We start from the raw sequence: 23,839 nt of genomic DNA, 5'->3' as shown, positions 1-23,839 counted from the left end.
AACTGTTTCAGCAGGAGTCTGTGTTCCCCACTGATCCCTCGTGGGTGACAGAGTCTCTTTCTGCACGTCACTTCGCTGGAGGAGGGCGCTCTTTCACCCCCTCACTCTGACCTTTGGTTCCAGCGCAGCAGCAGGTTAAAAGGTCGGAGCACGTCCTTCACCCTTGTTGTCTTTCTCAGCATCAGTGTAAAAATCTCCCTAACCATGTGGGTTATTACTGTGGTTCTGGGATCCTCTTGCAATGGCTGGCATGAACCTAAGTGGCATGACCTTTGACCTTAACTGCTGTCTGTGTTGTCAGTAGTACCTGTAATGGTCCCTGCCACCAGTTTTGCTTCCAGCTGGTTCTCCAGAGATCTTTGTCTCCTGGTCTGAGAGGGTGTAGGTTTGTTTGGGCTGCTTTGACCTGCTTATGGAGAGGTCAGAGCAGATGAGAGGTTTATACACTACCGTAACATTTCATCCTCACAGTGTTCTGTGGTCAGAGGAGGACGTCCTGGGGGACCTATCCCCGTATTTGGGTGACGTCCAAACAAAATTTCAAAAGGACAGAGGCCATGTTTGACTCTTACCCTTGTCCTCATGTGCATTAACACAAGGGGTAAGGCCTTTAGCCAGCTGAGTTCTGCTTTTATATAAGATAGTCGCTGACATGTTTCAGATCTGACAGAAGCTGCTCCATTATGGCTGCTGAGCTTACCTGGAATTCCCCACCTTGGGATGATTTCTCACAGTAAGACTTTGGCCGCTGCGCCTGCATCGTTTCCTAGAAGGGAAACTTCCACCTGTTTTGAGAACATGTCAGCAATCACCAAGCAATACCTTTCACCTCCACATGGTGTGAGTTCAGTGAACTCCATTTGGTTTTTCCAGGCATGAATTCTGAATACTTGTACCCAGATTCTTAGTTACACAAACCAGACAAGAACTGCAAAAAAAATCTGAGAATAAGTTTGGATCCCTTTGTAAACCAGCGCTGCTGTATTTGATGTACCATGCCTCCTTTTGACACACGGTCCTTCCCGTGGTCCTTACTACATTTTCCTGTTTCCTGCTATGTTAATCTGGTCCTGTGGCAGTACAGCTGTGGACTCCTGCAGCTCAGTTCACTCCTATCAACCCGAGTCCTTCTGGCACTCCTAAAACTGTATTTACGGTTAAAGCGTCCGTCCCACGGCAGTACCACACAGACTGTCCACCAGCAAAGCACGCACTCCCACAGTCTCTCCTGAGCTACTCTGGAAACTTATTGCTGTATTTATTTTAAACTAACAGCTCTGCTGAGCAGGCAAAGGTTGATCAGCCGAGCGTCCTGCAGTTTCTCAGTGCCTGTATTTTCTTTATACATTTTTCTTTTTCTCCTTCTGTGCTGAAAGGCTCAATTATTCAACAAACACACACACACACACACACACACACACACACACACACACACACACACACACACACACACACACACACACACACACACACACACACACACCCTCTTCTTCACTTGTCCCATTTTATCTACATATTTATTCTAATCTCCTCTATCTACTTTAGGCTTGTTTTTTTTAATCCTAGCTATATTATTATTAATTGCTATTATTAATCGTATTATTTAATGTAATATTTTTTGATATTATGTTATATTTATTATTACTATTGTTAATATCTGCAACAGTAGTATTATTTCTACATTACATTTACACTTTGAGTGGCCTGACCTTTATTGACAGCTTTGTTTGATCTAACTTCATCCAGCCCTTCTTGTCATTTTCCCCTCTCATGATGATAGATCCATCATCCATCATCTCTGCAAACACATGATGATGTAAACAAAGGCCGTTAATATTATGCTGTTAATATTAGCCAACGTCATACACGCCTGTTTTAACACTTTACAGAAGCTAACTGTGATTTAAATCACAGCATTACAACCTCAAGCGACCTTTCATGAAATTCTGACTCACGTCTTGTATCTTTTATTCCACACACACTGTTTACAGTACAAAATACACAAAATCAGACCCACTTGTTGCTCCTGCAGCTCCGTCTGCTCCGCAGTTTACTTTTAAAACTGCGCCAGTGCAACCAATCAGAACATGGATACGAAGTAACATCATAGATCTTGTTGAAATCTTTAGGTAGAATCTCAGGAGATCATTTAAAGCAGAAAGTGTCGTCAGAGACACAGCGCACTTCAAATCCATCCTTGGCCACTCCCACCTCAGGTGCAACCACCTCTGAGGATCCACCCCAGCTGCTGCTATAAACCAAGGAGGAACAGCAGAAAGCATGAAGGGGGTGGGAGGTGTCACAGCTGATAATTTAGTCTTTTACATCTTTATTTTTCTGTAATGTAATTTTATTGTTATGTTATTTCAGAATGTTGGCATTGAAGTTAACTTTGAAAATAAAAAAATGATAATCATCATTTTGACCTCAGTCTTGTAATTATAACTTTTTTAACCTCATAATTTAGATATTTAGTTTTACAGCACAATTTTGGCTGCAAATTGTACTTTTTTTATTCGTGATTTCAGAAGATTCATACATTTTTCATCTTTTATGTTCATATTTCTTGGGTAAAGTTAGAGGTTTCTTAAAAATGTCTAAAGCTGTGAGCACATGGATTTTACAAAGTAGCTCATATATGGAGAAAACGCACACCTCAGCCCAAACCTGTAATTTACAGGTGAGTGAATGAATCAGAATCACATTGGAGCCTAGAAGTGCAGTGATCATCTTCTAATCATTTAAAATGTTTCTAATACTGGATTGGAAGAAAGAAGAATGGAAAATGTCTCCTAATCCCACAAAAAGTGCTGTTAAAAACCTGCAGCCTGACAATAGTGAGAACACACAAAATGAAACTAGCTTGGATCTGACGAGGACTGATGTTAGTAGCAGCATTTCACCAGCAGATGTCGCCACTACATAAACCACGCTGCTAGTTCGCTGCCTCTGGAGATGGAACCCCGGGGAGGGTCCACTCAGGGAAATAAGCAGCACCTCTAACAAGACTATTACTTAATACTGACTAAGTGGTCTGAACAGTTTACTCACACAAATAGTCATTTAATCCTGTCAAGGCAAAACTTCTGTGGTAAACTAAGCCAATAAAGTTCTGCAATAGTGAAAACTTGGTTATGTAATTATTATTATTTAACTATTATAACAATAATTAATAATAAAAAATAATAAATTTTGATATCCTGGTCATCCACAGGTAGGCTGGATACTCACCTCTGGAAAATTAACCAGACTTAAGAAGGATAATAGAGGGAGTTATGTAATTTTCCCTTCATAATAAAATCACACAAAAGTGGCTGTTAGACAATCAAAAGGTTATTGCTCAGTAGTGTCAGAAATTCACATAACATTTTTCTGTCTGAACATAACTCACTGATACTCCGTGCAATATTCAAAACAAGCAAAAACAAAGGAAGTTTGACAAGCAAGGATTCGATACTTGTTGCACATGACGTGACGACTTTACTTTGAAAGTCCCTACCGGAAGCTGTGTTCGTGTTCACGGGTGTCTTGACGCCGTGACGCCGCTGAGCGCTCTGCCCTCCGTTGTGAGCTCTCCTGTTACGACGCCGCGCTTCAGCAGGTGAGAACCCTTTCCCCTCTTTAAACCTCTTATTGTGGATAAGCTAACAGAGACGGAGCCAGGTCAGAGACACAGAATTATGGACAGACGTTTGATCTGGACTTGCGTGGCCGGTAGTTTGAACACCGTGACAGTTGTGAACTTATCAAACCGGAGGCTAAACTCGCAGATGATCCGTACGATTAGGAACAGACGGCAGTCCTAATAAATGTATTCACAAGGCGCAGATTCCCGTTTTTATCACTTACAGGCAAATAGCTGAACATGTATGACAACTTTAAACGAGCCATTAGGATGTTGCAGTGAAGTCGGTTGGTAGGGAAGCACCATGCGGCACCTTATAAACCATCAACTTTCAGCGCTTCTTCCATTCACCTGTGCTTTACTGTGGTGGGAGACGGTCCTTTGGATTTGAGACACTGATAAGGTGCTATTGCCGATTTGTTTCTAAAGTTCTCTGTTTTTTGTGTGTTGTATTGGCCGTTGGCTGCAGTGGTATGTCAAATGCAACTGGAATAGGGGTTTGATCTGTTGGTTATTGAGCGGACTGCTGCAGCGAGAATTAGGGCTGCAACACACGCTGCCTGCCAGCCTAAAAACCAACTCCAAAGACCTGAAATGACATCTGGAAAAAGTCAGAACACGGACAGTAAGTTGAGATGCTTTTAGTTTCACCTGGCTGTCGTCAGCATTTTCAGACTGAAGAATTTCTGTGTAGTGCACCTGAAGGATTTATCAGTGGTCACTGTGGTCATTCACAATCATGTAACCCCACTGAAGTAAGCTCTCAATCCAGTTTGGGCTAACAAGTCAGTTCTGGCCGTCTTGTTTACATTCTGGCTCATGTCAGTGAAGGGTGTGCAGTGGTTTACTGCCTGTGGAGGTGCCTGGCTAGTTTTAGATCATGTGTCAGTGCAAAGACATGCATTGGCATCTGCTGCAGGGCTACCCTGCTGCATGATCACCCAGAAGTCTGCAGAGGAGTTGCTGAACTATCTGTCTCATTCAAGACTGCCTCACACCTTCCTCTGCACTCAAACTGTACTTTTATTTGGCACACAGACAGGAGCTGTGTTCTAACTGATGCTGTTTGGCTCAGTGAAAAAGCCTGTTTAATGCTGCCTCAGTGGCAAGTACAGAAACCCAGGGGGACTGTCTTTACGCCTCTCGGAGAACACTTTTATTTTGTGTCCCCTGGTCTGCACTTGTTGTCCCACACAATTTCAGCTCTGAAGTGGCTCTGCCTGCCTGTCCTTCTTGGAGGGAAAAACACAACTTTTTCCTACAATAACATAAGCTGGCAGAATGCCTGGCATTGCTCCCTGAAAAGATGCTTCCTTATAAAGTTCAGGGGGATGTTATCAGTGAGCTGAGACCATGTTGCTGCACGGGAAGAGTTGGAGATTAGTTGCACACTCCGGAGGGACCAGGCTTCCTGGATCAGAGAAAACAAACGAAAGCTGGGTCAAGTTTAAGTCACTTGTCTAATCCTGACTGTGTTTGTCTATGAAAACTCTTCTGTTGATTGCTTTAAAGGCATTTCTTTTTATTTGGCTGTTCAATTAGGCAAGGCTTCATTGTAAAAATGTGTTATCTGTCACTTACACAGTACACAAGATAAACCCTGTTTCTCAATGTTTACAGCTTTTTAAATTAGAGCTCGATTGTTGCTGGATTTTGTCAGCATATAGACTTTTGTAGTTACACACACTGCTCAAAAAATTAAAGGAGCACTGTGGAAACACATCAGATCTCAGTGGTTAAAAAAACCATCATGTTAGATATGTACACTGATATGGACTGGATAATGTGTGAGGAATGAAAGGACGCCACACTGTTTGGAAATGAAAATGATTGACCTGCAGAGAGAAAATCAAAGTGGGCTGAACATTTTACCAAAAATTAATTGCAGCAACTCAAAATGGTCCTCAGTAGTTTCTATGGCCTCCATATGCTTGTATGCATGCCCGACATCATCGGGTCATGCTCCTGGACCGGGGCCAGCATCCACGTACAACAACCTGCACTTCAGCAAGACTTCAGCATACCTACTGCAAGCCTTCACATGGCCTAGGTGCCTGCTTGGTAAGGTGCTTCAGGTATGTTCAACTGGGAGGAGTCTCCAGGGCACACCTAGACAATCTGAAGAAACTAGGTCTCAGCTGGCTTGGTAGCACCTCCCTCAGAGAAACCGGAGGAGGTACCAGTGGAGAGAGAGGTTTGGGCATCTCTGCTCACACTGCTGGCCCTGCTTTCTGGAACCGGATAATTGGTGGAAAAGTGGATGTATGTGTGGTGAAGGCACTGCTTCACTTCAGATCACTGCAAATAGCATTAAGAGGATTGTCACCACCATTGTTTGGTATGGAAATATGTTCATGTCATGCTAAAAATGCTCTCTTTTAGATAGCTCCAGTATTACAGTAAGGTGCTTCGGTGCTGTATGGCATACTGTTCATAGTTAATTCTGCAAACTTTATTTTCCTGCATGTAAACAGATACAGTATTGCTGCCACGGTGTAACTCAGTGTAACACCGTTGAGTCAGCTCATCCTCTTCTTCTTCGGTGGTTTAATGGCACTGACTGGGTTGTTGGTCTCTACAAAGCATTTTCAACCAGGCATTATTGACATTAGTTTCCCAGATACTTTTTAAATTAAGCTAAAATTTAGATTTAAAGCTAAACTGTGTGATTGGAGAATAAGTAAATAAAGCTCTTCCACCTGTTGATAACTGAGTGTTTGCATGTTGGTCTGTGTGCTGTATTTTTAAGGTTACTGAACTCAAAGAGATTTTATTCTGTTCTTTCTTTCCAGCTCCTAATCTGCAGTGTAATGGCAGGTTGGCTTCCTGCTGCTTCCAGTTTATCACAGACAGACTGTAAACATAATACTCAGTGCTTCATGCAAGTAAAACTGCTCTAAGGCTTACTGCGACTTCAAATAAAGATCATCATCAGGAGGTTTGACAGCCATCAGCGATAATGGGAATAAACTCCTGGACCACCTTACCTGGCGCTCCGTGCCTCTAGATGCTGCTCAGCCCTGTGTTCACCTCACTGCTGGGATTTAGCAGCTACCTGTTAATGTGCTGACAGATGTTTTCTGAAGCCGTGTGCCTAAAGGAGCTTTGAAAAGACGAGAAAAAATTGGCCTCGGCTGCTGCCTGTGAGCAGTTTGCGTGTCTGTGGTTAGGTCTGTAATCATGGGGAAAGAACAGGATCTGCTGGTGGCAGTGAAGAGTGGAGATCTCCTGCTGGCTCACAAGCTTCTCTCTAAAGTCAAGTGCAACAAAACCAGTGAGTATGGGAGGGGTGAGTGTGTTGACTTCTATATTGTGTTTGTTCTCTGCTCAGGGCCTGGGAATATCATTGTTTCCACTGTGAAACACTGAGATAGCAGTGCCAGAGCTCCTGCCATCAGTGTTGTTGTTGCTTACCAAACCAAGTGCAGTTTCTTTGTGATGATCACAGGATCAAGTTCAGCAGTAGCCCACAAAGTGTAGCCCCCCCTCCGGCATTTAGTTTGAGGACAATTTGAAACTAAGTGGATTCAAACTGCAGCACAACACGAGCTAATCTCCTAAATGCAGACCCCAGCAGCTCCTGCCTCTTGCTTCGTGGGGTTTAGGGGGCTTTCTTTCAGTCTTATCTGCTTAGATTTGAATTGGCTGACAAGCGAGCTCTCTTTATAGTTGCATTGTTTCAAATGACGGGGTTCTCCTTATCTCTGTGTGGGGAAAGTTGAGGCCAAACAGGCCGTGAAGCTGACGCTGAGGTTGCCTCTCTTCGTGCCGTTATCTGCTCTGAGCTTTCATCAGGATGACGGGCTGTTCAGTGACGAGCTTTAGGAACAAAGCTGCGGCTGTCAGGAAAAAGCCTGTTACACACTTTTCACACCACACAGGCGGCGAGCGGTGCTTTGCAGAGAATATTAAAGTGATATTGTCTGTCTTTGTGCTGCTGCTGTGTATTTCTGTTCGTGAAGAACTGTTAGACTGGCTGAGGCAGTGCGGCAGCACAAAGTGAATGAGTAATGTTCTCGTTATGAATTACCAGTCAGGGTGGCCCGTAGCAGGCACCAACACAGACCTGGGATCAGCCGAGGCAGGATCCAGGTCTGACCTGTGGAGAAATGTTAGACTTTAAATACACTCTGCATTTTTACTTGGTCCATTTACCAATTTTATCCCATATATGTGTGTTACCCATGAAAGTGTGAGGATGGAAATCTAAAGCCTACTTGAATAATGCGATGCAGGGATACTAGTTTACATCTTTACATCTCTGCGTCTCTCTTTGCTCACTTAAACTCCCATCTTAGTGCAACACGAGTAACATTTCTCTTTTACATTTTTCTGTTTTGGTATCAAGAATGAAACAAGTATGAAATAGTTACAAACAAATGGCCCACGAAGACTGTAACCAGTCATTTACAAGCAGCTGCTCTGCAATACTAAAATAGTTGTTTTCATTTATTTATTTTTAATTAATTTACTGTAATGTTGTGTAACAAATTAGCACACAGATGAGTTAAATACAGCTTCTGTATTGGTTATATTTACATGTATTAATGTTGGGAGAAAGTTGGGACCGCTTTTTTTCAACAATGTATTTATTAATATTTTACAGACCTCATCAACAATCAAACAAAAAGAAAACAAACTCATTTTCATTGAGTGTAACAGTCCATGTTCAGGCAGCTCTTATTTAACCCACTCGGCTCATTTCGTGACACGTGGAAGTGCTGCAGGTGTGTTTTAAGTGTCAGCAACAAATAAAGGTGAAGGGTCAAATCAGCTGAAGGGTTAAAATCAAAGTGCTGAAACAGGGTGAAAACATATGTAACAGGTACAGTCTGCTGCCAGCGCTGGACACAAAATATATCAATAAGACAAACAAATGCAGAGTGCTGCAAAGATCCAGACCTCTGCATATTAACACAGTAAGTCTGTAGAAAGAAGAATTGTGTCCAGATTAACAGTGGGGGGTTTTTGTGTCATTTAATTTGCTCTGTTTACTTTTTACAGCTGTAATGTTGTGTATTTTCTGAAACGTGTCCTCTGGTTATGTCATTTGTGTAGTGGGAAAAACTCCCTTTGCTGGTGAGCTCAGTAAAACTGGACCCTTTACCAGGATTGATGAGGGCACGTTTGACACCGTTTTGCTTTCCAAGAGCATTCGGCCTCGTTATTTCCAGCATTTGTTCAACAAAGTGTGGAACTGTTACATGAGTGGACTCAAACTTGTGTTTGCTGGGACGAGGACTCTCACCCCATAATGTTGTGAGATTTGGTTGTGTGTCATTTCTGTCGGAGCCTCCGGTGTCTGACAGCAGCTGAGCAGATCCCTGCAGCAGGCAGGGAGCTCTCTGATGGTGACCTGCTTTGTCCAACATTTACAGACTGCCTATCAGTATGGACTAATTGATCTGAATTTTTAGTGACCTGCTTTGAAAGCCCAAATTAAGACTATGATACCACTAGATTGGATAGGACAAAGTGAGAGTTGCGCTGGTGGTAGATGCAAAATAAGGGGCTCACCAAAGGCCCTCTGCATCCACGCAGTAGCTGCTAAAATGGGTTTCCTGTCAGTAAAAACCCTTTAAGGCTGCTGGCATTAGTAAAGTCTGTGACACTGCATACCAAATGCAGTATAAAGGAAGTTTTGTAGTATAACAGATGATCCTTTCCATCACATTAATCCTGTAATCACACGACTTTTGTGGAGCGGTGTTTGTCGTTAGTCCATCTCTTCATCAAAGAAATATATGTCAGCTGGTCTGCCCTTAACTCACTGAAGCAGATGGTATTATTATGGTAACCTGGTTAAAGGTATTGAGATGTGTGTATATTGTTTTTTTTAATTATTCCCTCTAACCTTATGAGATTATTGTATTTAACAAATGTAGCAATTTTGACATGTAGTTGGACTTGATGCTTTATATTTACCTCGCCCTCTGAGAGGTGGAGGGAGGTCATGCTTTCACCCCGTTTGTCTGTTTGTCAACAATCCAACTCAAAAGGTTTTGAACCAAAACTGATTCAAAGAACCCAACCCATTTTCAAGGTCAAAGGTCGTACTAAGAGATGATATTTAGCTGTGGGTAATTTACCAACAGGACAGACACTTAATTGTAATCAGAAAAGCATAAATATGGGTCATACATGTGTGTGTGTGTGTGTGTGTGTGTTTTGAGATCATGGTGAAAACAGTGTGCACTCTCTGTGGGCCTGAAATGATCAGTTTAATTTGAGAGTAATCAAAGTTTGTAAAGCAAAACTGTGTCCTTAAAGGTTATCAATGTAACTGCATTGGTCAGAAAAACAAAAACAGCACCTTTAAACTATCAAACCAGTTTCACCAAAATGAAAAATGGGCTGTATCCAGTGCCTGATGTCCATCACAGGCTCGAGTACTTTCAGGATAGGGTCCAAAGTCAGCATCATCATCCTTCCGTTCTTCAGTTGTTGCACTTTGAACCCCATTGTGTGAACTTCCTGCCACAGAAGCCACAGTTTGTTGAAACTCCACAAATGTAAGAGCTGGAACAAGTTTTGTTCCTGCTGGTATTTCATGACTGCTTTTGGTGGGAGTTTCATGGAGCAGACTTAAAATGAGGTGTCCTGGTAATCGATCTGTTTTTATCACGTTTCCAATGTGTCAGTCTTCTAGCACACACTCCTAAATCTCTGCGATGCCTTCATGCAGTGATAACTGCGACCATATCAAGTGCAAAAAATAAGACATGCTTTTTTTCCTGTATTAAATATTGGTCCAATTAGCAGTAAATTGCATGCTGCAAACACTAGTAAATCTCTGGAGCTTGAAAAAGGCGACTGGACTTCTTTTTGTTTCTTGAAGACGTTTCACCTCTCATCCGAAAGGCTTCTTCAGTTCTCAACCAAATGGTGGAGAGACCCAGGTATTTAAACCCCTGTGGGCGTAGTCCCCTGGAGGTGGTTATGACCCTCTATTGATCATGTGCGTGAACACATGTGCCCAGGTGTGAAGTAGAGGGTCATAACCACCTCCAGGGGACTACGCCCACAGGGGTTTAAATACCTGGGTCTCTCCACCATTTGGTTGAGAACTGAAGAAGCCTTTCGGATGAGAGGTGAAACGTCTTCAAGAAACAAAAAGAAGTCCAGTCGCCTTTTTCAAGCTCCAGAGACTACTATGACCTGGATGACTGAGAATCTACACAGACAACACTAGTAAATCATTTTTCATGCTTAATTTAAATATTGTCCTCCCTATTTTTAGTGCCTCGCAGAAATGCATACGCAAGAAGGCTACTCACAAAAATCTGAGTTCCTACCTCTTCCACAGTCCTGTCACTGCAGTCTGTGTAAAACCAGCAGTACTTTTTTTACCCGGTTGGAGCAAAGCGTTAGTAAATCTGGCCCTGAGCGTTTTCTCTTTCTATAATAAACAGCCATTTTAAACTGGCAGTTTAAGGAGTTTTCATATTCGGATGCTGGCACCCCCCCACACACACACCTTTTTGTGCTGAATGCTTGAATCCTATTTTAAAGCTGCTTCTGTTTGCAGATTTTTCTGAGTTAGTTAGCAGTAGACGTAAGGAGTAATGATAACCCTGTGTAAATAACCCTGAATCTAAAAACACGCATCATGTCTTTTGAGGAGGAGTGTTGTTTTGAAATGAATTACAGTAATCTGCTGCTAAGGATATTAAAGTACCTGCGCTGCCTCTGAACTGTGCCCCAGCCTCTGCTGTAATCAGTGGGTGCAGTCAGTGGTTTAACTTGGTCCTTCTTTTTCCTTTAAATCACAAAGATGCGTCTCAGAACAAGTCAGATCTGTTAAAAGTCTGAATAGCAGCATTACTCAGCATCATCTGGGTAGGGGGACCTTGTGATAAAGCTGCCAGAGAGGACTGCCCAGAAGGGGATTAGCTGTGGCACTGAGGCTGTCTTGATGGACAATGAGCTGAGATGGGCGGTTTCTTCGCTCCGATCAGCCATCTGCTGACCTCAGGTTGGGTGCTCAGTCAATTTAGGTGAAATTACCACAGACGTCTTCTTTTTGCTTAGCTGTTGCAAGCAAAGTGTATACAGATACACAGAAGGCTGCAGGCTGCAGGCCATTCAGATTCACAGCTTGACCTATAAAGCTGTTTTTATGTGGGTGGTGCTTGCCCGGCTCTGAATACAGAGACAAGAGGTTCTTCACAGACCTTCATCATTATGCCTTTTGTTGCAACACATGCTTCCATCTTGAGCCACGGTCCAAATGCTAAATACACGGTCAGACAGCAGCAGCACGAAGGCAAAACAGTTGGAGAAAAGTTAGAGTTGGACTCTTGCATCAGCTTTTAGATGTGTGTATAATCTATTGAACACCTGATGCCACAAAGAAGGATGCAAGTTGGCAGTTTGACCTGATTCATAAAAAAGAATGATTAGTGCATCATGACTGCTGTAATATCGTCAGTCTCAGGGTAATGTGTTTGCTACTGAGCACACACCGTGATCAACCACGTACAACAGGACGCAAACACACCAGTTTGGTCGACTTACAAGTATGAAGCATTTGGTACCATACTTCAAGTTTATTTAATGTATATGAGTGTTTAGCTTAGGGCTGGGTAATATGGAGTCAAATCAAAATGATGACTTATTGAAGATTTTAGCTTGATTGCGATTAATGAATGAATGAATAGTTCAGGATGTTTAAAGAGATCCTTCAGTCAACAAGATCTATCTACAGGAAATAAAATGTGAGTACCATCCATTCTTAATCCAGAGGGTTTAATATGATGTGGGCCCACCCTCTGCAGCTATAACAGCTTCAGCTCTTCTGAGAGGGCTTTCCACAGGTTTAGGAGTGTTTACGGGAATTTAGATCTGATGCACTTGGTGATGTAAGGCTTGGTTGCAGCTGCCATGGAAACCCATTCATGAAGCTCTCTACACACTGTTCTTGAGCTGATCTGAAGGCCACATGAAGGTTGGAGGTCTGCAGTGATTGACTCTACAGAAAGTTGGTGACCTCTGTGCATCCACTGACCCCACTCTGTGATTTTACATGGCCTACACCTTGATGGCTGAGTTGCTGTCATTCCCAATGACTTCCACTTTGTTATAATCCCACTAACAGCTGACTGTGGAATATTTAGCAGTGACTGGACTTGTTGCACAGGTATCATCCTATCACGGTACCTCTGCATGCCTAGGTGCTGGTTTATACACCTGTGGCCGTGGAAGAGACTGGAACACCTGAACTCAGTGATCTGGATGGTGAGTGGATACTTTTGGTGGTGTGGGTTTATTTCACAGCGAGTGCTGTTTTAAATATCCCTTCTTTATTTTGATGCAGCTGATACCACAAATTATCCAAAGTTCATTTTATGTGTTTCTATGTTATTCTTCTACAATAAATTATTGAGATGTATTAGGTATTGTGTTGTTTGTTGTACCCTTTGCTTATTAGTAGATTCTAAAATATGTTATGATTTTACGATGTGTAATGATGATGTAAATGATGTAAATCATTTGTAAAATGAAAACCACTTATTTTGTTAATTTTAACTTAAAATTGGGAAAACTTTGCCATTACGGCTGTTGTTGCAGGATCGGGGTATTGAAAATGGTATTGAGTTTGAAATTGTAGCATCATGACAGCCCCAGTAATGTGATGTACAGTAATTTCAGTGGCTGAAACTCAGAAGCAAAAACCCACTCAGACCAGCTTCATCTGACACTTCCTGCTAGAGATACTGTAAGGAAGTGTGGGGTGGGGAGGCAAACTATTATAACATGTCTAACAAGTCAAAGTTAAGTCTTCTAACATGCTGAGTATTCAGGTGTAATCCTCAGATATCAAACTCCTGTCTTTGTTTTCAAAACAACCCCCACCTCCTTCGTCCCGGCGCCTCGATTTAGGGATAACCCATCTGGCCAAATGTCAGATTAGAAGTCTGTCAGAGAGTCTGAGCAGGACTGTAACTGCTCGTTCTTGTGTGGATTGTTTCGTGTGTGTTGTGTCGTTGTGTATAAATAGTGCACAGTACAGTAACAGCACATTACTGTATCCCATCTCATTTGTAGAATTGTGCCTACACAGCAGCAGGTCACTGTAGTTAACCCATTAGCTAACTGGCTAACTGGGCTAATTAGTCCTCTACTTTATTAGCCAGACAGCTGGGTAGCAGCCAAGTAGTGTGTGACGAGCTTTGGAGTTCACCTATTCTTGTACACACATTAATCCTGACCCCTTTCCTTCCCTGACAGATGGAATACCCCGTCTAGGATTGCTACTTAATTACTAAAGTAATTAAATAGCATGTGTGTGGTTTCAGTAGACAGTACCACTTAATCTAGCACAACTAGGCTTTTATTACATGCTCCAGGCAACACATAGTTGGGTTTGTAACTCGTCTCTCTTTTTCTTACTAAAGAAGCAGGCCAGCAGTCGGGCAGGTGCATGAATGTGGTGTTCAGACTGTGGGCTACGGTGTCGCTGCCTCCACATGCCCTGCAACTGTTTTCATGCGTTTGGATATGAGTCTGTGATTAAATGAAAAAGAGCAAATACCGGCGGAGTAGTTTGACGTTGTAGAATTGTGTGCGTGTACAGACAGGGACGTTGTGATTGTCTGACATGGAGGTCTCCTGATGTGTGTTTACTGGGATGTGTATGGGCGAGGAGCCTGCCTTCTGAATCAGCTGCATCAGTGTCCTGTAGCTGAGGAGGATCAGCAGGAGGGGCTGCTGCTGTTGCTTTGATCCTCTCTGGTTTTTACATTTCATCCTTTGTGACTCCTGACGTCTCGTCTCCTGGCTCGGATGCAAATAGAAATCCTACCCTGTGCTGGCTGCTCGCTTTGTTGTACACTGTTCATTGTAATAAGGAGTGCCAGGATAACGGGATAACAGATCAGCGTGTCTGTTAGACATCTGTGACACGGGAAGGCTTCTTATCTTATTCTCAGCAGCCTACAAAGGTTCCCAAACTGTAACATTATCATAACTTCATCACTTCAATCCAGTGTGTTTAATTGTAGTGTGTGATTAGAGCAGTCCATAGTGTGGCCTCTTTATCGCTGTCCCGTTCTAAAGGAACAGTTTGGCATCTCATTCACAGTTTTTATATTAGGCATAAAGAGGGACAAACTGGAGTTTTATATGAGAAGTATTACAGCTTTGCCATCTATGCAGGAGACTGGGACCTCGTGTAGCTGTAGCTGCAAGTCCAATAATCACTTGATAGCTAACTAGGTGGAAGGGGTCAGCGAGGATAGAAGCTGATCGATTTTTGATTTTTAGATCTCAGCAGTTTGATTGGAAAAAGCCTCAGAGCTGTGCTGCTGACACCATTTTGAAACGAGTGAGCAAACAGCTGGTGGAAGATGAGTCATGCAAACAGTTTGTTGTGTCTTTACAGTAAAGACACAACAAATGACTCAGGTGAGCGCTGCTTTCATGCTTGTAACCCCAGTACGAGACAATTTATAGAGCAAAAAACAAAAGGAGTTCCTATGGAATCCTATGGAGTTCCTATGGAATATTTTAGCCTTGTGAAAAACAGTATTAAAAAGAAAGTGACAGTGGTAAACTGGTGCACACAACAGACACCACAGACAACTCCACATCCTCAAAGAGCCGATGGACGTGAACCAGCATAAGCTGCGTAACCAATACACTAAAATTTTTCCAGGCTGGTGCACTCTCTGTGAACCTGTGTCATATTTCCTCTGGGATTGGGAATGGCCTCCTCGCTACAAGACACTCAGCAAAGACACAAGAAGGAGAAAGGAATGTCTCCTATATGGATGTATTTTAATGTTTCTTTGTGTGTTTTTGAGTTAAGGATGTGTTTCAGTGCCTGCTTTGCCTCTGGCATGTTTCACTTCCTTTGCCTCTACAGCAGTAGGTCTGTGGCCTGTTTTCCATATGTGGATTAACGTTTTAGCTGGATTAAATTGCTGGTGTGATCCCGGCTTCTTGGGTCTTTGAAACAGTGGTTGGATTGGCTGTCACAGCTACATGTCCGTAAGGTCAACCCTGCTCGGAAGCAGATTTATTCTATGTAAACAAGATTACATGACTCAAATGATTGTGCTTTCGGAAATTCTCCCAGTTGTAGCTGCGCCATTCATATGGGAGCAGATCGCAGTGGGTGCTTTGGTGATGGAGAGACTAATGCGTGATTGCCGTGATGTCTTAATGTAACCTGACTGATTATTTAGAGAGGTACGGGTATGGAGAACACAATTTACAAATGTATTGGCATTCTGTATTTGGAGCCAAATTAAGGCACTTTATGTAAATGGCCTAAAACAGTTCTGAAGAAATCATACCACAAACCCTGCCTGTGACACAAACCGAATGTCCAGTGAACTTTCATAACTGAAATTACGCCACTGTTGCAAGCTTCCAGTAGGTCCAAGGATGACTTTTTTGCTTTTTATGCCCAATGTTTTGTTATATCCATGTTTTTCTTAAGTTTATACTGCTGTAACTTACATGGCTTTAGGTCCAGCCATCGATTTTCTTTTGCTTTTCCGGGGCCAGGTCAATGGGGCAGCAGCCTAAGCAGAGAAACCCAGACCTCCCTCTCACCAGCCGCCTCCTCCAGCTTATCTGGGGGAACACCGCGGTGTTCCCAGGGCAGCTGAGAGGCCTCCTCCCTGTATGAGATGCCCGGAATACCACGCCCAGGAGGCACCCTAGTCAGATACCCAAACCACCTCAACTGACTCCTTTTAATGTGGAGGAATAGCAGCTCTACTCTGAGCCCCTCTCGAATGACTGCATTCCTCTCCCTGTCTCTAAGGGAGAGGCCAGCCACCCTTTGGACAAAGCTAATTTCCGCCTCTTGTACCTGTGATTTCGTTTTTTTTGGTCACTACCCAAAGCTCTTGACCATACGTGAGGGTAGGGACGTAGATCGACCAGTAAATCAACAGCTTTTACGCTCAGGTCTCTCTACTCTTGGAGCAGCAACTTCTCCTTGACCCAGAAATGACCCAAAATCTCCATGACATCATCCACAAAAAGCAGGGATGAGATCCTGAGGCTACTTCTGCCACTTTTCTGTGTCTATAAATTCTGTCCATAAAAATTATGAACAGAATCTGTGACAAAGGGCAGCCCTGGCGGAGTCCAACACTCACTGGAAATGAGTCCGACTTATTGTGGATGTGGATCAAGCGCTCACTGCAGTTGTACAGAGACTGAACGGCCTGCAACAACGGGCCAGACACCCCACCCCCACCCCCCTTGATACCCCAAGGGCCACGTAGGCTGGATGGGCAAACTCCCATGTAAATATGAATATCCTTGATATTCAGCGTTCATGACAAAAACATCCTGAATCTGAAGTTCAACTAATGGACAAAACTCCCCTTTCCAGCACCATGGCATAGACCTTCTGGTGACTTCTTCTTCATGTTGATGGCTCCCTTCACCTCCTGTGTCCACTATCTGGTTAGGGATTATCACCACAACAGGCACCAACCACCTTGCAGCTGCAACTCCTTGCACCAGCCTCAACAATAGAGGTGTGGAAAAATGGTACATTTGGACTCAATGTCCTCAGCCTCCTTTGGAATGCTGCCGAAATTCTGTCAGAGGTGGGAGTTGAAGTGTTTGTGGACTGGGGCCTCTACCAGGCGTTCCCAGTGCACCCTCACTATATGTTTAGATGTGCCAGGTATGTCCAGCATCCTCCCCTGCCATCTGACCCAACTCACCACCTGGTGGTGAGTTGGGTCAGATGGCAGCTCAGCTCCTCTCTTCACCTGAGCATCCAGAACATAAAGCTGCAGATCTGATGATACGATTACAAAATCGATCATCAACCTGCAACTTTGGGTGTCCTGCTGCTACGTGCACTTATGGACATCCTTATGTTTGAACATGGTGTTCGTTATGGACAAACTGTGGTTTGCACAGAAGTTCAATAACAGAACAGCACTGGGTTCAGATCAGGCAGGCTGTTCTGCCCAATCACACCAGGTCTCACTGTCAGTAGGTCTGAGAGCACAACTGTCCATCACCTGTGTGTTGGATCGAAATGCTCTCAGATGGTCTCGGTGTACCCAACATATCTTGTGGAATGACATTTAGAGTGTGCATGTGCATGTATTGTGCTGCATATATTTGTATGGCTATCAGGTTCATTTATAGCCTCATTCAAAGCTTAGGTTTGATTATAGGGTTTTTTTCTTACACCCGAGCAGATAGGCACACACTGTACTCCTACTGCTAGTGTTTCCTTATGTGCTCCTCACGGGTGAATAGGAAATTTGATGTAAGGGTTCATTTTAGGGTACTTTTGGTTTGAATCAAGTTGGCTTTTGGTCATTTAGAGGTGATCCAAACCTTCAAACTTGATTTCAGAGTATTGTAACACACTACAATATACCAAAGTACTACCAAAGTACACCCAGGGAAGTAATCATTGCTGCAAATTCATGTGTCACTGGCCACTATATACACTAGGTTTTAGAGATCTGTTTGTAGCTAACAAGCTTTTTCTCCAAGGCCAGTATTTTTGTTGGATTTAAAACAGAGTTTCAGGTCTTATAGTGGTAGGATAAATGGATGGAGATAAAGGAGGGGCAGCGCAGTGACTTGAGTAAACATCATTTGAATGGTATGTAAAGTGTTTAGTTGCTAGGGTGAAAGGTTGGCATCTTATGTAATATGAAATGTACAGCTGTGTTTGTGCCTATTGTGTTTTTTTTCTAGAGGTAAGTGTACACTTCCTCTGGTTCATGTGCGTGCTGCACAGCAGATCTGTTTCATTTCCACACTGGCTTATTGGCAGTAAATATTGAGTGCGTCTGACCTAGTTGCCAGCAGCACCGTGGGAGATTACTTTCTTCGTGTTTAACAATGGAGCAAATTTACGGGATAATGCAGCCCAGAGCTGTTTTGATATTAAGGGTTTTTTTCAAGACCCAGTTCAAGCGTTTATTCTTATAGCAAGTGAAGCAGCGTTGGAGCAGTTGATGGAGAATTGATGAAGCTAAAGTGTGTCACTTTGCAAATTTGCTGTATGCGTATGCTCTCGAGTGCGTGCTGTGTACTGTTTACTGTCCTGTCTTTAATGTGTAGTTTTAGGAAACTCTGCAGCTCACTTGAACACGCAGTTCTCCTATCCAGTCACACTTCATGTGCTACATTGTATCCCTGCACAGCTGGGGGTGAAACAAAAGGTGCTCTGTTGCAGGTGTTAGTCGGTCAGGAAACCCCGTTTGGCTGCCGCTCGCTCACATATTTAAAGACTCGTGCAGCTCTTGCTGTAAGGCTTGTTTGTCTTTGCAGGCAGATGTACAGACCTCTGCTCAGCCAGCTGCATTAATATGCATTAAATATCAGGGTGGGGAGCTGTGCCTTAGCAGGATTACCCCTGACAATCTGCTGCCTCTCTGAGACAGACAGTGACACTTTGGTCAAGACCAAATTTGAGCTGATTGAGGACATCTTATAAAATCTGATCTGAGGTGAATCATTAATTTTAACGACTTTGTAAAGAATTCTGAACGATATGGCACAAAGATGAAACTTTTCCTCTGGCAGAAGCCATTATTTTACTACACCCATCCTCTGCGTGGAGCTGGTAAATATATTTATCAGCAATGGTGTAGAACCACCTAGAAGAGCATGAGTACCGTGTTTTCCGGAGTATAAGTCGCACTTTTTTTCATAGTTTGGCTGGGGGTGCGACCTATACTCCGGAGCGACGTATATGTGACATTTATAACACATGAACCAAAATAGTCCAGCCACTTGACATCTCCGTGAACTGCAGCTTTAAGGCAGTCTTGCGTAATCTGTGGGCGCAGTGGATGGAGAGCACAGCTTAACGGCAACTGGGAGAATGCGCCACCCAACTTTCCTGGAAGTCATTGGATGGATCAAGAAAACATGGGCTTCAGTGACAAACCATCCTGTTGGGATTCAGAAAGGCTGGAATAATTGGAACTGCAGCTGACGACATGTCTGACTAACGCGACACAGAAGAGGAAGCGGCGCTTCGTCTACGGAGTGTACGGAATTGTTTAGAAGTGACACCGAGGATGAAGAATTCAATGGATTGATGGTTTGGTTAACTTGTTAGTATGTTCTTTATGCTATGGTTATCTGAATAACTTAATGTTACGTTAACATACCGAACACGTGTTCGTTGTGCGTCATGTAGCTGAATGTGCTACGTTAGCATAACGTAGGCGTAACCGTGTTCGTCCTGTTCTTTAATCCATTATTATTTTAAATTGCCGTTCAAGATGGAATTTCTGCTCTGGGTCTCGGATTCTATCACCCCCCCCCCCCCCCCCAAAAAAGTGCGACTTATAGTCCAGTGCGACCTATATATGTTTTTTTCTTCTTTATTATGCATTTTTTGGCTGGTGCGACCTATACTCCGGAGCGACGTATAGTCCGAAAAATACGGTAATAAGAGGGTGTTTTTCAGCCTCCTGACATCATGCAGCCAACAGGTTATTTGTACTGAAGAATGGGAGCATTTTCTTAGCCAAAAGCACAAAATCTTTGAGCTAACCAAATATAATAACTGATCTTGCATGACTTTCACAGGAGAGAGTGTGTATTAATAGTTGTACTCCTAAAAGCATCTGCTAACTAAAATGTGCAAGTAATCAAGTATCTTAACTTTGACCTTCAAGGGGATTTGCTGCTTTTTTTTCCAGCTCCATAGTTTAAATTTAGGGCTTCAGATTGTAGCTTGGCAAGATTTGCATTTAAAAATAATATTTTAGATTTTATATTGGACCTTGGTGTAGCCCCAGTTCATCCTCTAAAACAGGTTTTAACTTATTTCCCTTTAAGCCAGATTTCTTCTGATTGGCTGCCCCTCACAAGCTGAAGCTAGCCCACGTCTCCTGGACGTCTCCCATACCAACTCCTGGAAGTTGGTATGGGTGTAATTGCAATATAACTTCTTGGAATATTTTCCAGCCATAGAGGGAAAACTGTAACGAAGTTCCAGCCACTTGAAAGGCTTTTCTGTCTTTCTGCGTCTCATATATACCGAGAACATGAAAGTTTATTTTTGTGTCTTTGTTTTTTGGCTTAAAGGCTGCAGTGTTACAGGTTCACTCTCACAGCTATCAGTCTGTTTTTCAGCCATACACAACTGTCTGAGCTGTTTTTAGTAACAACACTTTGCTTCAGACACACACTCGGTTTCCAAGTGCCTCTTTAACTTGCTTGGCACCTTGTTTGCTTTAGCTAGCATATTGATAACCTTTTAACATTTGCGGTTCAGACGAGGTCATAGGTCTGTCTTTGGATGGACGGTTGTCTGCACTTGTGTTTGATTGTTTGCTCTCTACGACAAAATGATCAGTCACCTCTGTTATTGACCTCCTCGCTGTCACTCACTGTGGTTCCCTGTGACGGTGTTTAAAGCCTTTGGTCTCAGCGAGTATCTGTGTCTACAGAGTACCTAAAGAGAAGAAATAATTCATTGATTACTCTTTGTGCAGTTGTGTTCTTCAGTCATTTTTGTGTGGTTATTATACAATCACACGACACCGCAGGCCCTTGCTTGGCACACCATTTGGAAATCAGTCACTGAGTTATCTCTTACCAGCATATAAACAGTGTGCCTTTATATACAGATGCAAATGTGTATTTTGGCTTATTTTTCTGCATTTTCATTTTCTTTTTTTTCCACAACCAGACGATGATCAAAGCCATTTTAAACAGAGTTTTGCAGCCGTGCAAACCAAAGCAGCAGAAACTGCTGCCAGCTGCAGGCTCGTTGTAGGAGACAAAAACAAGCAAGCCGACCCTTTTTTTCTTTCATTTATATTCTCCAGCTGGTTTCCCTAACGTAAAGAAGGCTCCACAGCAATTTATGTGCTCGTCTGATCTTGCAGCGAGACTTTTAACAGCTCCTTCACAGGGGTTCTTGCACCTCATATACATACATACACACTAAAAAGAAACTTTCCCCTTCGTTTTAGCCGACCCTCATTCCTCCTCCTGCTTATCTCGTTGCCTCCCTCCTCGCCTGATTGTTCCTTCAGTCTTCGTTGATCTGCGTTTTCTCTACATCAAAGAGTCAAGATCCCTTTTTTTCTGTCCAGGATGTTTGAGCTGTTGTGAAAAAGATGCTGTGGGAACATAACAGTAGTTCTGAGAACTGCTTATGCATCAGACGATGCTATCAAAACACAGCATTGTGTGGTTTCTTGGCTTTGTTTGTTGTAGCCAGTCAACAATAGAGGGTTTTCACACCAACGTGTCCTCATGTCTTAGTGTTCAGTAATTTTTTTGTCTGTGGACATCAGCCTGCAGCAGAGAGCAGCCCCTGTAATTTCTGCATCTCTGCAAGAAAACACAATACTTGAGATTTACTACGTCTGTTTTCACCAGCTCCTGGGAACGACGTTGAGTCAACATGCTGCTAATTTAATTGATCCTTATGTCAGAAGGAGGCTCTTGCTGCTTTTGTGCAAAGAGATAAAGAGGGAGGGAGTCGGGAGCTGAGCGTTCAGTGTGCGCTAACATGTAGGATTTCATGGTGGGTGTGCTATGCTAGGAATTCCAGCTCATGTTGTAACTAGAAGTCCTGAAAGGCCCTCTTCTTTCCTTGTAGCTGGGACATCTCAGACCCCGTTTTGGCAAAAAGCCCAGCCTCTCTAATTATCACTGTGCCTTTTCGTGTCTTTGGGCTCTTGTTTTCATGTACATCTTTATGAGCTTCAGCTCTACAGCAGGCCTTCACCTAAACTGGGACTGCTGTCAAAATGAACACACCAGTGTAAGCATGACTGTATCTGCTCTGCACAGCATTCAAAGGCCCCGATTTCCTCAAGATGAAGAAAAATTACAAACTTTTGGACTTCTTAGAAATCAAAATACACCCACAAACTGTGTGTGTGTGTGTGTGTGTGTGTGTGTGTGTGTGTGTGTGTGTGTGTGTGTGTGTGTGTGTGTGTGTGTGTGTGTGTGTGTGTGTGCGTGTTGTTGTCAGCATGAACTATCACGGTTTTAATGCAGCCACTAACTACGACAGCAGGAGGTTTCATCATTTTGCTGGGAGCTGCAGTTTTTTCTCTGAGTCCTCTCACAGTTCCTGGGATTTTATGTTTAATATGAAGCCTGGAATTGTCCTCCGAGCTCCCGTTTTCCTCTTCTTCCTCCTCGGTTTCACGCTGGTTGCCATTTTGCTTTCTGCAGCTACACGAAGTCAAGCGTGAGCAGGACCGTCGCGTGATCGCACTGGCCGTGCCCGGTGGTAGATTGTGGTGTGATAATACTGATAGTGCAGCGACCTAGCCAGAGGGGCAAAAATAATCAGTCTGGCATTGGTGGGGGGGCGGAGTGCGCACTTGCTAATTGCAGTGATAGCGAAGAGTTCTGATAGTGAACCGGGCACAAGACGACCTCAGCATGGTGCAGCACCGGGCGATCAACTGCTGGGTAGAACCCTGGTAAATAAAAAACACATTGTTTACCTCATCCACGTCTGTTTACTCTGGAGGAGGCTCGCTTCTGTCTGATGACAGAGGTGAGAAACTGCTGCTGTTAGCTGGTGTTGCTGAAACTTTCTTCGAAGTGGATCTAATGTTGTGGACGACTCGGACACTTAGTAAATAAACTCTCATATCATCCATCCATCCATCCATGTTCTTCTGCTTATCCGGTGCCGGGTCGCAGGGGCAGCAGTTTAAGCAGAGAAGCACAGACCTCCCTCTCCCCAGCTACCTCCTCCAGCTCATCCAGAGGGACACCGAGGCGTTCCCAGGCCAGCAGAGAGATATAATCTCCCCAGCTTGTCCTGGGTCTACCCCGGGGCCTCCTCCCGGTAGGACATGCCCGGAACACCTCACCCAGGAGGCATCCTAATACTCAAACCATCTCTACTGGCTCCTTTCAGAATCAGAATCAGAATCTTTATTGTCATTGTACACAGAAGTTGCACAACGAAATTTAAAATGCATTCCTTTTAGGTGCCTCAGACAATAAATAATAAAATAATAAAAATATGAGTGATAAAAATGATTACTAAAATACAGTGCACAATAGTAAATTAAGACGAATCTAGCCCCAATACACACACCAACGCATGCACACAGTCAGCACTACCACCCCACATCACTGTCCAAACCACACAGAGTTCAGTTCAATGATAGCCCTGGCATAAAAGCTGTTCCTCAGTCTGTTTGTTCTGGCCTTCATTGTCCTGAAACGTCTGCCTGATGGCAGTAGCTGAAACAAGGAGTGTCCAGGGTG

General features: G+C 43.4%; 1 protein-coding gene across 2 annotated transcripts in view; it reads left to right on the top strand.

Annotated features, from left to right (window-relative positions):
- Positions 1-3,479: 3,479 nt before the first annotated feature.
- LOC115798054 (CASK interacting protein 2) overlaps positions 3,480-23,839 on the top strand; it is a 62,034-nt gene continuing 41,674 nt past the window's right edge. For both annotated transcript variants that reach the window (XM_030754734.1, XM_030754733.1), the window contains exons 1-2: positions 3,480-3,601; positions 6,418-6,899. In XM_030754734.1, coding sequence (XP_030610594.1) covers positions 6,806-6,899 — 94 coding nt within the window. In that variant the 5' untranslated portion in view covers positions 3,480-3,601; positions 6,418-6,805. The remainder of the gene's footprint in view (positions 3,602-6,417; positions 6,900-23,839) is intronic.

This window comes from Archocentrus centrarchus, chromosome 19 (genome assembly GCF_007364275.1).
Source record: "Archocentrus centrarchus isolate MPI-CPG fArcCen1 chromosome 19, fArcCen1, whole genome shotgun sequence".
NCBI classification, from domain to species: domain Eukaryota; kingdom Metazoa; phylum Chordata; class Actinopteri; order Cichliformes; family Cichlidae; genus Archocentrus; species Archocentrus centrarchus.
The sequence above is the reverse complement of the archived record's forward strand: the minus strand, read 5'-3'. Positions and strand labels throughout refer to the sequence as shown.